The sequence below is a fragment of the Lygodium microphyllum genome, chromosome 3 (genome assembly GCF_053477565.2).
Source record: "Lygodium microphyllum isolate KBCC chromosome 3, Lygodium_microphyllum_v1.1.10, whole genome shotgun sequence".
In the NCBI taxonomy this organism is placed as follows: Eukaryota; Viridiplantae; Streptophyta; class Polypodiopsida; order Schizaeales; family Lygodiaceae; genus Lygodium; species Lygodium microphyllum.
In genome coordinates this window covers 63,882,583-63,898,301 of record NC_141137.1, presented here as the reverse complement: position 1 = coordinate 63,898,301, position 15,719 = coordinate 63,882,583, and the positions used below count along the sequence as shown (strand labels likewise).

General features: G+C 42.8%; 1 protein-coding gene across 2 annotated transcripts in view; it reads left to right on the top strand.

The window, feature by feature from the left end:
- The window catches only part of RDM4 (RNA-directed DNA methylation 4), a 44,036-nt gene that overhangs the window by 14,473 nt on the left and 13,844 nt on the right, over positions 1-15,719 (top strand). For both annotated transcript variants that reach the window (XM_087671840.1, XM_087671832.1), the window contains exons 6-8: positions 13,933-14,093; positions 14,200-14,321; positions 14,461-14,530. In XM_087671840.1, the coding sequence (XP_087527966.1) occupies positions 13,933-14,093; positions 14,200-14,321; positions 14,461-14,530 (353 nt within the window). The remainder of the gene's footprint in view (positions 1-13,932; positions 14,094-14,199; positions 14,322-14,460; positions 14,531-15,719) is intronic.

Genomic DNA, 15,719 nt, shown 5'->3' with positions numbered 1-15,719 from the left:
CTAATAGACAAAAACGTGTACAAAATAATACCTTCCTCCATGTTGCTTGGATCGCCAATCTGATGCTTCCAATGGCTCCGAAAGGGGGGTTAATTACTAGGACACCTGGCCAGAGTCCTGCCAGATCACTCCTTCTTCATCTCCCACTTTCGGAGTGCTGTTCACTGCCTGAAAACAGCGATTGCGCGTCGCGCAATTTCGCTAATCTCTTTTTTTACATAAAATCCTCTCAAATTTGGTTGAAAGCTACATGCTTTTTTTTACATGTCCTTTTAATCTAGAAGTTATCTATAGTTTTATGGATTTTTACAAGAGATAATATCTAGAATATAAAAAATTGACTAAAAACTTGTTAAAAAAAATCTAATATTTTGAACCATGGACACTAATACTAATGCCTAAAGTGGCATTGGCTCTCTAAATCTAAAAGGAAACCAAACTCTAGATTTTTTAACACGGTGTGCGCGTAGCGGCACGATATCCATCCCCTCCTAACTTGCACATCCTCTGGCATGTGCCAAAGTCTTACGGATTTGCAATGTTAGAAGAAGTATCTTCTGCCATGTCAATGTCTTCATCTTCTGCCTCTTCTTCTTCCTCTATGTCTTCATGCTCTTGAATTATATTCACGTCTTCTAGCTCATATGTTGAACTTTCTCTTCGTTTGAAGAGCTTGATTTTTTTTCCAGCTATGGGTATCTTTATGCTTGTTCCATCCAATTCAGCCAATGAATATGTGGCATTGTCATGAACGACCTTTACCACATGGGATAAACCAACGCTTTACCATCTTTCTAGAAGCACTGTATTGATTGTCTAGGCTGCTGTTATAGATAAGCACCTAGTCATTTTCTTGAATTGCTCTTGGCCGAAGTCGATGTCGCTTATCAAATCTTCTTTTGTTCTTTATTCTTGCTGTTTTTAGCTTCTCAATAGCTGCTTTGAACATCTTTAGGCCTTATTTCTAGCTGCCATATGCGCAAAGTCAGCAACTCTTCTCTACTGATGCCTTCCTCCCAAGGTAGAAGTGTTAGAGTGCAGCGGTGCGGAAGCGTAGGACTGAGAGAGAGAGAACGCAGAGAGAGAAGAGAGAGAAAGAGACAGTGGAAGATGAAGATCTGCTGTATAAAGTGTGCTGAATACAAAGATATGCAGATATATACACGGGCGCAGTGCGCTGGACTGCGTGTCTCCACCTCGACGATGCAACCTGCTGTTCACCTCGAAGTCCGCTGCAGTCTGCACTGTCTCCTGTCTGAAATCTGCGAACAGAGACGGAATCTGCGCGTGTCACCGGTCTGTAATCTGCGAGCAGAGAAGTGTTGGAGACTGCTGGAGATGTCGGCTATTTATAGCCAGAATCTGCCAAAAAAACGGCGCCAGAAAATAGCCTGTCGGCTGCATTAAATGCAGCCGACTGACTGCACTAGTCGGACTGCCACGTGGCAGTCCGACTGCCTGTCCGACTACACACTGCACACCTGCCCAGCCTGGCTATGTCAGAGTGCAGCGGTGCGGAAGCGTAGGATTGAGAGAGAGAGAACGCAGAGAGAGAAGAGAGAGAAAGAGACAGTGGAAGATGAAGATTTGCTGTATAAAGTGCGCTGAATACAAAGATATGCAGATATATACACGGGCGTAGTGCGCTGGACTGCGTGTCTCCACCTCGACGATGCAACCTGCTGTTCACCTCGAAGTTTGCTGCAGTCTGCACTGTCTCCTGTCTGAATCTGCGAATAGAGACGGAATCTGTGCGTGTCACCAGTTTGTAATCTGCGAGCAAAGAAGTGTTGGAGACTGCTGGGGATGTCGGCTATTTATAGCCAAAATCTGCCAAAAAACAGGGTGCCGGAAAATAGCCGGTCATCAGAGCAGTGTTAGAGGGCTGACTGAGCGCAGAATCAACCTGAAGAGGAGTTTCCATCGCGACACAAATTTGCGTTTTTTGCGTTTAAGGGCAGACAGGAGGGCTGCGCCTTGAAACAAGGCTGAAGCAAGTGTGGGCGCATAGGAAAGGAGTCCAGGTGGTGGATTTGCTGCTGTTTACTGCTGTTTGACGCGGAGGAAGTTTGAGTTTCCAGCCTACAAGTGCAGGTTTTGCTTTTTCATCGCCTGCGGCGGGTGAAGAAAGTTCAGGACGCGGAAGAGCCTTAGCAGGCTGAGTTTTCACAGTCAGAGGGGGCTGCTTTTGCATTTGTGAAGGCATTATAGGTGAAAATGTCTACAGAGATTGACTTGGAGTTCCAGTCGCTTATGGACCGGAAGGTGCCTGTCTTATCGGCTCTTCCTGCAGATCAGAAGCTCGACGGCGACAACTACCGCATTTGGCGCATCATGATGTTGGCCATCCTTGAGTCCTATGATTTGGCGGAGCTTGTACAGGAGGAGATCGACCGGCCCTCGGTAAGAGATGAGTCCAAACTCTCTTCCGATGCTCATGCGGAGTTGGCCAAGGCTTAGTCTCATTGGGACAAACTGAATGCCAGGATTCGTTCCTTTCTTTTTCTATTATGTACTACAGCCGTGATCGCTCACATCGAGCACTTGACGGTGGCTCGGGAGATATGACTGGAGCTTGATCAGATGTACAATCGGATGACCCTTATGAAGGGGGTTTCTTTGGAGGTACAGATGCGGACCTTGTCCGTAAACAAGTCTTCTTCGCTGTGGGAGTACATTAATAAGCTAAGGCAGCTTTAGATGCAGGTTCAGAATGCGAGGAAGCCGATTTCCTCCGAAGACATGGCGATCACACTTTTGTCCCAGTTGCCGCTACGATTCGGTACATTTTACTCTGCCCTCATTGCTTCGGGGCGGGAGTCTACTCTTCGGTGGGAAGAGTTGGTTCCTATGGTCTTGGACCAAGAGGAACAGTTAAAGGGACAGAATGCTTCAAAGACGGAGGCGCTGACAGGTCAAGCCTCTCAGAAGAAGGGGAAGGACCAAAAGAAGAAGAAGGGGGATAACAAGTCCAAGAAGGACAAGGACAAGGACAAGGACAAAGACTCCACATGCCATATTTGTGGAAAGACTGGCCATTGGAAGAAGGATTGCCCTGACAAAGACAAGAAGGACACCAAGGATTCTGGAGCGGTGGCTGCACCCTCATCAGCTGCATTTCTTCATCTAGCTGTCATTGAGGACGCTTCACCGACTGCTTCTGATGTTGCGATGACGGCTCCCCAGGCTCGGGAGTGGATCGTTGATAGTGGTGCCTCCCGGCACATGACTCCTTCATCAGATGGTGTTGCCCAGTTGCGACCCTCGCGTGGATTCTCATTGGAGACAGCTCTTCAGTATCTATTGCAGGTCGGGGTAAGATGCAGCTTATTCCAGATGGACGAGGGCGGTGGAAGACTTCAATTTATAAATGCCGTTCTCCTCATATCCGGATGATAGAACCTTCCTCGATCCACGATCAAGGACTCGCACCGTAGTGCTGTCAAACTCCACCAAAAGGCCAAGGGAGCAAATCTTATGAACTGACAGGAGATGGTACCCTAAGCCTGATACATGCAAAACCTCGTCCATCTGGAATAAGCTGCATCTTACCCCAACCTGCAATAGATACTAAAGAGCTATCTCCAATGAGAATCTGCCTACGCGAGGGTCGCAACTGGCAACACCATCTGATGAAGGAGTCATGTGTCGGGAGGCACCACTATCAACGATCCACTCTCGAGCCTGGGGAGCCGTCATCGCAGCATCAGAAGCAGTCGGTGAAGCGTCCTCAATGACAGCTAGATGAAGAAATGCAGCTGATGAGGGTGCAGCCACCGCTCCAGAATCCTTGGTGTCCTTCTTGTCTTTGTCAGGGCAATCCTTCTTCCAATGGCCAGTCTTTCCACAAATATGGCATGTGGAGTCTTTGTCCTTGTCCTTGTCCTTGTCCTTCTTGGACTTGTTATCCCCCTTCTTCTTCTTTTGGTCCTTCCCCTTCTTCTGAGAGGCTTGACCTGTCAGTGCCTCCGTCTTGGAAGCATTCTGTCCCTTTAACTGTTCTTCTTGGTCCAAGACCATAGGAACCAACTCTTCCCACCGAAGAGTAGACTCCCGCCCCGAAGCAATGAGGGCAGAGTAAAATGTACCGAATCGTGGCGGCAACTGGGACAAAAGTGTGATCGCCATGTCTTCGGAGGAAATCGGCTTCCCCGCATTCTGAACCTGCATCTGAAGCTGCCTGAGCTTATTAATGTGCTCCCGCAGCGAAGAAGACTTGTTTACGGACAAGGTCCGCATCTGTACCTCCAAAGAAACCTGCTTCATAAGGGTCATCCGATTGTACATATGATCAAGCTTCAGCCATATCTCCCGAGCCACCATCAAGTGCTCGATGTGAGCGATCACGGCTGTAGTACATGATAGAAAAAGAAAGGAACGAATCCTGGCATTCAGTTTGTCCCAATGAGACTGAGCCTTGGCCAACTCCGCACGAGCATCGGAAGAGAGTTTGGACACATCTCTTACCGAGGGCCAGTCGATCTCCTCCTGTACAAACTCCGCTAAATCATAGGACTCAAGGATGGCCAACATCATGACGCGCCAAATGCGGTAGTTGTCGTCGTCGAGCTTCTGATCTGCAGGAAGAGCCGGTAAGACAGGCACCTTCCGGTCCATAAGCGACTGGAACTCCAAGTCAATCTCTGTAGACATCTTCACTTGTAATGCCTTCACAAACGCAAAAGCAGCCTCCTCTGACTGTGAAAACTCAGCCTGCTAAGGCTCTTCCGCGTCCTGAACTTTCTTCACCCGCCGGAGGCGATGAAAAAGAAAAACCTGCACTTGTAGGCTGGAAACTCAAACTTCCTCCGCGTCAAACAGCAGTAAACAGCAGCAAATCCACCACCTGGACTGCTTTCCTGCGCGCCCACACTCGCTTCAGCCTTGTTCCAAGGCGCAACCCTCCTGTCTGCCCTTAAACGCAAAAAACGCAAATTTGTGTCGTGATGGAAACTCCTCTTCAGGTTGATTCTGTGCTCAGTCAGCCCTCTAACACTGCTCTGATACCATGTCAGAGTGCAGTGGTGCGGAAGCGTAGGACTGAGAGAGAGAGAACGCAGAGAGAGAAGAGAGAGAAAGAGACAGTGGAAGATGAAGATCTGTTGTATAAAGTGTGCTGAATACAAAGATATGCAGATATATACACGGGCGCAGTGCGCTGGACTGCGTGTCTCCACCTCGACGATGCAACCTGCTGTTCACCTCGAAGTCCGCTGCAGTCTGCACTGTCTCCTGTCTGAAATCTGCGAACAGAGACGGAATCTGCGCGTGTCACCGGTCTGTAATCTGCGAGCAGAGAAGTGTTGGAGACTGCTGGAGATGTCGGCTATTTATAGCCAGAATCTGCCAAAAAACAGGGCGCCAGAAAATAGCCTGTCGGCTGCATTAAATGCAGCCGACTGACTGCATTGGTCGGACTGCGACGTGCCTGTCCGACTGCACACTGTACACCTGCCCAGCCTGGCTATGATCTCTAACAAGAAGATTCCATGTGAGAATAGATTCTTCAATTGGCATAATTGGTTGTTGTCCATGTATAAGTTCAGCTGGCATATAGCCAGTCACTGAACTTTGAGTAGTCCGGTCAGCGCATAATGCAAAAGGTAGCATTTTAGGCCATTCTTTGGTATTTCCTCTACAAGACTTTGCTAGAGCTTTGAGAATAGGTTGATGACCTCTCTCACTCTTTCCATTGCCTTCAGGGTTGTAGGATGATGTTAAAGGCAACTTAATACCCAATTGAGCAAAGAAGTTGCGTGCCTCATCAGCATCCAACTCTTCTCTATTTGCAGTTACTTTACCCACACAACCATATCTACAAAATACTTCTTCAAGCAAAAAACGACAAACAGTTTGAGTGGATTTGGTTGTTAAGGCTTTGCCTTCAACTTGATTGGTTAGATCCTCTCTTGCAAGCACTAAATACCGCATGTTCCATATTTTTGTAGGTATGGTTACAAGATCAATAACCCATCTATAATGTATAGACAAAGGATAAGTTGGTTGTAACCCATCTCGATGCTTGACCATAGAATACATTTGACACACATAACAGGTTTCAACAAAATGTGCTATGTCCCGATACATGTTTTGCCACCAATATTTTTCTTTGACTTTACTAAAGGTTCCCCATATGCCTCTATGGCCAGCCCACAGGCTTTCATGAAATTCCTTCATTACTTGTTGTTGTAATCTTTTGTTACTGTAAACTCGGACAGACACTCCTTTCTTCTTCTTTGCGTGCTTCCATAGATGTCCTTCTTTAAGAAAAAAACCATAAGCTTTTCTCTTGATATGCTTAAACTCCTCGTCAGTCCAAGTCTTCTTCTTCTTCATTGTGCTCAAATATTGGCCGATCTTTAGTCAATCTTCTTCATAATCTTCTTCAAGGAAATGAACTAGAACTTGAGTAATGCAATGAGCATGCTGGCTTCTAGTTGACCATCTTGTTGTTTTCAGCTTTGGACCAGTATATGCAGTAACTGAAAAGGTATTTTCAGTAGCTATGGAATGAAATTCAGCAAGTATAGATTCTTTAGCTTCATCTTCTTCCATCAGCTCTTCTTCATTGTTATATCTTGCACGTGATATGATGTCAGCATCTGGATTCGCCTTTCTTGCAATATGCTTTAATTCGGGGTTGAGAGACTTAATATATGCAATCCATCTTAGCATAGCAATGTCGGGTGTAGATCAGTTGGTAATCATGCCCAAGAGTGGAAGACAATCAGTTTCTACCACTACGGAAGCACCTATAAAGTATTCACGATCACACTTTAATGCTGTTACAACTCCCCACAATTCCCTTTTTACTTGTGCATACCTTCTTTTGACGTTTATCGAGAACTTTTGCTCCAAAATGAACTACATACTTGTTACCTTCAAGATCCTCTTGGCCAATAGCCCATCCAATCCCAATGGGACTTGTATCCACAATAAGGATGATGGGTTGCGTAGCCTTGTCAAAATCCTGTCACAATCATGAATATGGTTAACTACAAATGTCCTGCAACCATCTTTGTCAAGCTCTTCATTCTTTTCATTGACTTCACATCCCTTGATAAGTACATCATCAAGAAATGGAAGAGTAAGTTGTGGAATAAAGTCCCTTAAGACTTTGTGCATGGCATTCATCATATGGGCTACGGAGTTTGTTGAACCTTTTGGTAGAGTGTACATGCGGACCAATCCAAGAGGTGTCTTCATTGTGGTAATGTCTTGGCTTTCTAATGAAAGCTGAAATTGGTCATATCTTGAATATAGGTCGCCCATAAAATAAATTGCTCTACCTGCAAAAGCTTCAGCAAACTCATCAATAATTGGACCTGAACCAATATTTCGGATTGTGATATGATTGACAGGCTGTAGATCTTGAATGAATCGTAAAGATTCATTTTTCTTAGGCACAATAAACCATCGGTTTGAGTAAGGTGCTAAAGAAGGTTCTAAAATCTTCATTCTGATCTCCTCATTTAGAAGTTCCAATAATTTGGGCAGATGCGCCCTTGGAATGGGAATGGGCTTGAGGTTCCAAGGCACATGTGGGACGGTAAAAATGACCATAGGAGCCACAATATTTGGATCCACACAGCCTATTTCACTTGGTTGAAATGCAAAAGCTTTTCCATGTTTCATTAGCATTTGCATAAAAGAGTGTTTTTCAGCCGGCGAAAGGAAAGAATTTTCACCTATTTTGGGCTCTTTTATACTTTTAGATGTGAACTTGTGACCAATGTTGGAAGGATCACGAAGACTTGGCTGATTTGCTGCCCTATCAGCGAGCCCTTCACTTTTAGGAGACAATGGGATTGCCATAGGTTTGACTTTCTTATCCATTGTCTTGTATTTTGTCTCCACTTGTGCTTCAGCCTTGTTGAGTAAACCATTGTCTTCTTGTTCAACAAATTCTTGAATTGTTTGATAAAAATCCAATGTACATACTTCTATAGACTAATTTTCAGCCTGATTTTTTGCATGAGCAGCTGCATATATTTCAGCCAGTGTGTCAGTAGTAATCAGTCCAAAAAAAAAGCCCGAAATATCTTCATTTTCAGCCATCATGTCATAAGTTTTCAGCTCCCTTTTTATATGACATAAATATTTTCTTTCAGCCTTAGTCATGGTCGGAAGAGACTTATAACAGCCCATACTATTGGCTGTACATATATACAAATTTGCTAGAGACACAGTTTCTGTAGCATAAGGAGGTTCAATCTTTTTACATGACGCACTACCATAGCCTCCCTTTATAGTAGTGCAGCTCGAAAATCCTTGAATTCTCGGGCATTAGGAGGCACAGGATAATCACGCAGTCAATCTCTGTTTCGATGATGGTTGATATACACAGTAAGAAATTGGACAGCTTGTTCATTATCCTTGCTTCGGATTCGAGCATAGGAAGAACCATCATCAAGAGCTTTTGTTTCCAAGCAGGCTTCAGAAATGTAAGGTTGCCCAAGAATGACAGGGTAACTATAAGAGTCTTGAACAAAAAAGTGAAAATTGTCTTTTATGTCTCTAATAGTTACTTGCACATTAGGACATGCAGCATATAACTCTTCAGAAGAGTTATTTGTAACTCTCATTCGCCAACCTGGATCAACATCTATGGGCCATCCGCCACTTTCATAGAGACTCCTTGCCATGACGTTTATCTCTGAGCCATGGTCTAAGAGTGCAATACATGGTGTTTCTTTTTCTCCAATTTTGACGACTGTCTCTGTTGTTACTCTTGCCCAATGCGTACGGGAGTAGTGAGTGCTTTGAATGAACCGAGCCTCTTCTTTCTCATGTATGTGCTGTAGACGGCCTTCTTTTTGAGAGATGGGCTGTCCAACTGGTTTGGACCAGCCGACCTTACATTTTCAGCTTTCACTTCTTTAATTTTTGCATTAATGTTTTCTTTATCTTTAGCTTCAATTGCTGCAATTAATTCTTTAATTGCTTCAAGTTGAATTCCTTGTGAAATCAGCTTCTCTTCATCCTGCACAAAAACTCGAAGAACTTGTAAAAAAGCATGCACTGTTTCTTCAGCTTCATCACCAACATATTGTCTTTTCCTTTTGATTATATTAATAATTACATCATGGAATTCGCGTTTGGCAATTCCAAGAATTTCGCCTAAGGTGAATTCAATTTTGCTTCCTAGAATTCGTTTTATTAGGACTCGTTTGAGATCGGTTGCAGATTCTATGTCAAACTGCAATTTGTAGCTTGGCTGCTTGCTTTTCTTATTTCCTTCGGTCTTCTTTGTTTGTGGTACATCTTCCATCATCTCTTGATCTGGGGTTATATTTTCAGCAAGCTTTGGTTGTTCAGGCGTTCTTCTAGTTACCATTTCAGAGGGCCAAAAGAGGAAGGCCCTGGTTCATCTTCTCTTCTCTTTTCTTCAATCAAGACTTCTTTATGATTGACATCAGCCAAATGTGCAAAGGCAGAAAAAGAATCTACTGGTTCTTTCCAACCAGTTATTCCTCGAATATACTGACCGGCGTTAGCCAAATCTTCTTTGGCTGCTTTACCACGTTCCATTTGATCTAGTGCTTGCATCCATACTTTGGATTGCACATTAGCTTTACATGCTTTCAAACTCAATTTAATTGGCTCAATTTGCAGCCCATAGGTAGCTGCATCAATTGCTGCATAGGCATTCTTTACAGCTAAATCTTCTAATCTTTTCTTCATTCCACCATTGCCAAAATTTGGCTCTAGTGGAAGACCAATTTCAGCCGCATGAATTTTTCCGTCTTTCCAAAAGACGAGCTTCTGTGCTTTAGCCTCACGGAAGGCAGAACACTCCCTCTTGTCATGTTGTTGGCTGTCACACCAAATACAACGCCTCTTAAAGCCTTCTCTCATGGGTCTTTGAGTTGATGCTCGTCCTCGCTCTTCGAATTTGACATCCAGCTTCTCTACTTTGGAACTAATTTCTGTAAGATTCAGATAAAGATCACGCATGCTTTTAATGAGTTCATCCATTACATCATTTTTAGAAGGAACAGAAGAAGAAAGAGTTGGTTGATTAGTTAAAGGAATAGGGGATTTTGAAGGTGGAACAAGCTCCATCAATGGAGTTGTTGAAGTTGAAGTAGAGCATCCGCTCTCTTCGAGCAATCATATTAACTGCATCAGTAACATCTGTCCATGCAGTCGTGACTCCTGATTTGGAAGTAGCATCTTCTAGGCGATCAGCAAGCTTCTCTTGCAGAATGGGATCTGCAGCCTTAAGGAATAATTCAATCTTCTGACCTTCCATACTTTGTTGGTCTTCAGCATCAAGTTGTCCAAATTTACTTTCAAACTCATGGTATAGAGCTGTTGCAGCTAAACCTTTGTTGGGTTTTTCAACCCATTCAGTGAAACTTTTCTTCGTCATTAGGCCAGAGTCTTCTAAGAAGAATTCTTTGCGTAGGGCTTTTTTGAATGCAGCCCAATCCGCATCTTGTTGAAAAAGACCATGGATTCTTTCTTGAAGACCATGCTTGGCTAGTTTGGCAAAATAACGGCTCCATGCATGTTGTGGTACACCAAAGAAGAGCATTTTTTCAACATATAAGCGAATAAAAACAGACATTTTGACCATTAAATTGTTTTAATTCACGCCTAACTTTCTCTAGGGCCTTGATAGCTGTGGAATCAATCTTCTCTTCGTCTTGCCTTTGTTGTTGTTGTTGTAACATTTGGATTTGTTGTTGCTGAGTCTGCTGTAGTGTGCGCACCAATTGTTGTAGAGTATCTCCTGAAGAATCCCCATCTTGGAGTTCTCTTACACTGACCTTCACGTTGGGTTCACTGATATCGCAGTGCGTAGGGTTGAAGGTCACCACAGGGGTTTGGCAAGAGAAGAATGTATGGGGGTTCAAGAGCTTAGACTTCGGAGATGGTAGAGATAAAAGAAGGGTTGAAGGTTTCAAGCCAAGTTCTTGAAGATAAGAGATAGCAGGGTGTAGGTAGATTCAAGTAGAGGAGTAGATGGAAGAGAAGGGGTTTGAAGAGATTGAAGATGTAGAAGAATACTCCCAAAAAGAATTAGAAAATATAGAAGAATACTAACAGAGATAAAGCCTATCAGTTTCTTTCAGCATTATGAGAAAATATAACTCTAATAGACAAAAACATGTACAAAATAATATCTTCCTCTATGCTGCTTAGATCACCAATTTGATGCTTCCAATGGCTCCGAAAGGGGGGTTAAATTGTAGGACACTTGACCAGAATCCTGCCAGATCACTCCATCTCCCACTTTCGGAGTGCTGTTCACTGCTTGAAAACAGCGATTGCGCGTTGCACGATTGCGCTAATCTCTTTTTTTTACATAAAATCCTCTCAAATTGGCTGAAAGCTACATACTTTCTTTTACATGTCCTCCTAATCTAGAAGTTATCTATAGTTTTATGGATTTTTACAAGAGATAATATTTAGAATATAAAAAATTGACTAAAAACTTGTAAAAAAAAAATCTAATATTTTGAACCATGGACACTAATACTAATGCCTAAAGTGGCATTGGCTCTCTAAATCTAAAAGGAAACTAGACTCTAGATTTTTTTACACGGTGTGCGCGTAGCGACACGACACCGCGGTCGTGTTGATTCGAATAAAAAACAACGTCCTTGCTCTTAGAGCTGCTAGAACCTGTAGCCAATCCTAGTTCAACTTCCTCATGAATGAGCAATGCAACGAGCTCATTAAAATCCGACATTTCAGTCCGCACGGATATGGAAGTATCAAACGATTTATATTCAGTCCTCAAGCCATTTAATGCTACTGCAACCATGTGTGCATCCTCTATCTGTGTGCCAATGGACGCTAAACGGTCCGCAATGGTCTTGATTTCAGTGACATAGTCCTGAATAGACCTACCCTTTCTGTCTATATTATTGAATTTCTGCTTCAACTGTATCTTTCTGGTACTTGTGGTTGTGTCATAATACTTGATCAAAATGTTCCATGCATTTGCTGGTGACTTGCAATTCATTATCTATATCACCGTAGCATCCGAGATACACAGTGACAGCCAATGTAAAACCCTGCGTGCTCTTTTCGTCCAAGCTCAGTGTGCCCGTCTCTAATCAGCTGTAGGGTTCCTCTTTGGAGCTCGGGTTCAGCTTCAACACCCGTTACCAAATCCCAATATCATTTTCCTATCAGGAAGTTCTCCCTGCGGAACTTCCATATGGCATAGTTATTGCTGTCAAGCTTTTCCCCCACTATCTGGGTTATGTTGTCGGTTCTGTCTGCATTTGCCATATTGCAAACATTGCCTGACTACCTGTAAACCAAGGCTTCTTAACTGATCAGTTTCAGCCTTCCAATGCAATGATAGTTTTCAGCAGCAACATCTGCTTAGATCAATGATATTTCAGTCCAAAATACTTGTCACATACATCCCTGTCAAGTGACAAACCACCTAGGTATTACAACCCGTTTACTTGAACTACATTCATTGCATATTCAACATGCATTCAAGCTAACTGAGAGTAAACAGACAAGCAGTCTGTGAGCAGAAATTTTTAGTGACCAGCAGCCCTTTTCCAGTCAAAAACTGAGTATATATGGAGGTACACACTAACCAAAGGTGAAAGAGCTTGAAGTCTTAACACTAAGAGCTTGCAGTACCTCTACATGTCAAGTGGAGATATTGTGCATCAAGGGATGTTCTGCTGTAAACAGCAAGGAATTGAAATCTGGAGAAAGGAGGGCTGAGATACAATGGGGTGCTATTGAGGAATTATGTACAACGGGCAGCCTTTTATAAAGGAGCCCTGCCTATGACTGACTCGCTGGCTGGACATTCCATGTTGTCTAATCAAACTTATGATCCACCTTACCCTACCTTTACAAACACTGCTGCTTGACCCAGCTTTAATGATGCAATCTAAACACAATTCTTTTTCAAAGTGTATGCACAAGCCAAGAAGACAAGCTGATAATTACCAGAAACTGATTGCGTTTGCAAGTAAGGCAACATATGCCAAACTGCCTTCAAATTGGTGCCATTGTTGGGAATGAACTTGGTCTGAGTCAATGCAATAGCCATGGAGAATGCTCTACTGACAAATAGTTGCTTTCACCTATTGGTCTTAATGTGCTCTCGGCTGTCCGGATTGGGAAGTCTTCTCTCTCCTTAAGTGGTGTATCAGAAAAAGAGGATATCTGGGTGCTGAAGAGAATTCCCACTTGCCTAGATTCCATACAAGTGGGAGAGGCCATATGTGCCATATTATATCAGAATCAAGCAAGAGTGAAGTATCCATATACTATTGCTGCTTATGATGACTTGGAGCTCATGGATTGTATTATGAGGGAGGATGATTGCCTGTACTAATCATAAAGTCACTATTTTGCTTAGACCTAGAATACATGTTTGAAAAGAGGATGCAGGTCCACAATCAATCATATAAATTTTGAAGATAGAAGGAAAAGGGGCATTTTATCTTCAGTTCTGCAAGCAGTCTTAAGACTTTTGAATGTCTTTCATTTTAGTAATGAGCCATTTTTGGGTTTATTCATCTGGGAAATTGAAATGTATCATTCTGGGTTGAATTAAAGCTGGCTGTTTGCATCGTGTCTTTCTCCTGGATTTGATGCCCACTGATACCCATTTCTGGCACTTAGGCGTGTCTAGTGTCTAGTGTCGAGTATCTCCAATTAGGGGTGGCTAGTGACTAGTGCCTAGTATCTCCAATTAGGGGTGCCTAGTGCCTAGTATCTCCAACTATTTGTTTTCCACTTGTCTGCATGTTGTATTTTCATTTGAGATTAGTTCATGTAGTAGAATATTTTGCTGTGGACAACCAGTGTGTAGTGTACATAATCACTTCATTCAGTTTAGAAAACTCTTGGGCTGTAGATGATCTTCAATTTGAAAGTGATGTGAAGGAGCTGTATTGTGTTTTTGCTGATAGATGTCTATGTCCGCTTTTGTTCCAGGGCTTGACCAAGGCTGCACGTTTCAAACAGTTGTGGACTAGTCGTAGGGAAAGCAAAAATATGGATTTTATGTCTAAAGCTTTCCGTCTTTATGATGTAGTGCGAGTTGACATGGACACAGATGCTGTAGAAGAACAGAGGAGATATGAACAGGCAATGAGGTTCGAGAATGTGCAATGACTATGTATTTTACTTCCACTGACTGTGTTCATAAGAAATGTTAGTTTGAAAGAAGATTTGTTAGCTATTTGTCTGCATGTGAACCAGGGATGCAGAGTTAGAAGAAGTCCGGTCATTGCAGGATTTTTTACCACTTTTCAAAGAATATCTTCCTTCTGCTGCAGCAGAAATAGAATCAAGTGTTGCTATGTCACAAAAACATGGAGAAGGTTTTCTTTTTATTTTTCATTACTTTAGAAATGACTCAGACAGGGATGCAAGAATGAGTCTATTTGATTTTATCTTTTATGATTTGTTCTTGTTCTGCTGTGCCAAAAAAAAGTGTATTTAGCTTGCTAGTTACTGCAGATGAATATGTTTACGATGTTTATGCTTTGGAGGAAGGTGCAAGCATCATTGGTGACAATGAGTATCCCATGTAAGCTCTATTTCAATGTGCATCATTTGGCCAGTTCAGCTCTTAACTTGATTTTAAAAGGTGGTGTAGTAGTAGGCTTATTGTTAAGGTGAATGATTGTTGTATTTGTCATTTGAAAGGACGTAAGGGTTGTCAATAGCTGCAATTTTGTAAAGTGCACTCTTGAATTTTTGGAGATGCAAGGCTATATTGCACTCTGTGTCTTTCACAAAGATTGCCATCAAACAACCATATATATGTTAGCGGACATGTTGTACATCGTCTTCTCTTTTGTACAACCTGCTTGTGAACTTCACCCTGACTCATATGAGGATTTTGGGAGCTTTGTCAGTCTTAGTCTGTCATTCATTTTCGTGTGTTAGTCTTCATTTCAGGCACATAAAGTGGAGATTAGAGTGCATTTGCACCAGGCCACCAGATTAAAGTGGGCGATCCTATTAGATTGCTAGCACCTGCTCTATTGTTCCAGCAGGTGAGAGCCCTGAATTTGGCCATTTTGTTGAGCCATTGTAAATCACAAGTCTATGTGCACTGCCCAAGGTTAGCAAACGTGTCTCATTATCAGTTACATCTTCTCTGTTCTGTGAGGTTCTCTTCATGCCTCTCTCTTATGGTGGCAGATCCTATAGATAGGGCCATTTATGTCTTAAGTTGTCAGTGTGTGTCTCCCATACTAGCAAAGTGCATAATATCCTCATATACTGGCTTATAAGGTGACTCTCCATGTGATGCATAGTGCAAGTGAATGGGTGCAAGGTAGCATACTATACTGAAGATGTCTGCTTGTCTTTGTGTAGGTAACTTTATCCACATGTATCTGACATCTTTATGCTTACATACCACTGTATCGTGTATGTCAGTTCCTTTTCGAAAAGCACTGCCACTTTCCTTGAACCTCTAGTCCTGTAGTCCATGCTTGTAGATGAAAGTCTGATTCCCACCTACAGCCATGCAACATTGGAAGTTTGCTGCCCATGCTGTTGTGTGTTTGAGTGTAGAAGGCAATGTCTCTACCTTTGAAGGTGTCTTTAAAGTAGCCTATATCTTGGTGCAAACTATACTAAGATTTTTAGGTTCTTATAGGTTGCACACTGTCATGCAGTTTTGCGGTCTATGTTAATTACCTTTCCATCTTTGTAGATTGTCCATTTTCACCCTTTTCTTGCTTCTAGCACATTAGGCATGTTTT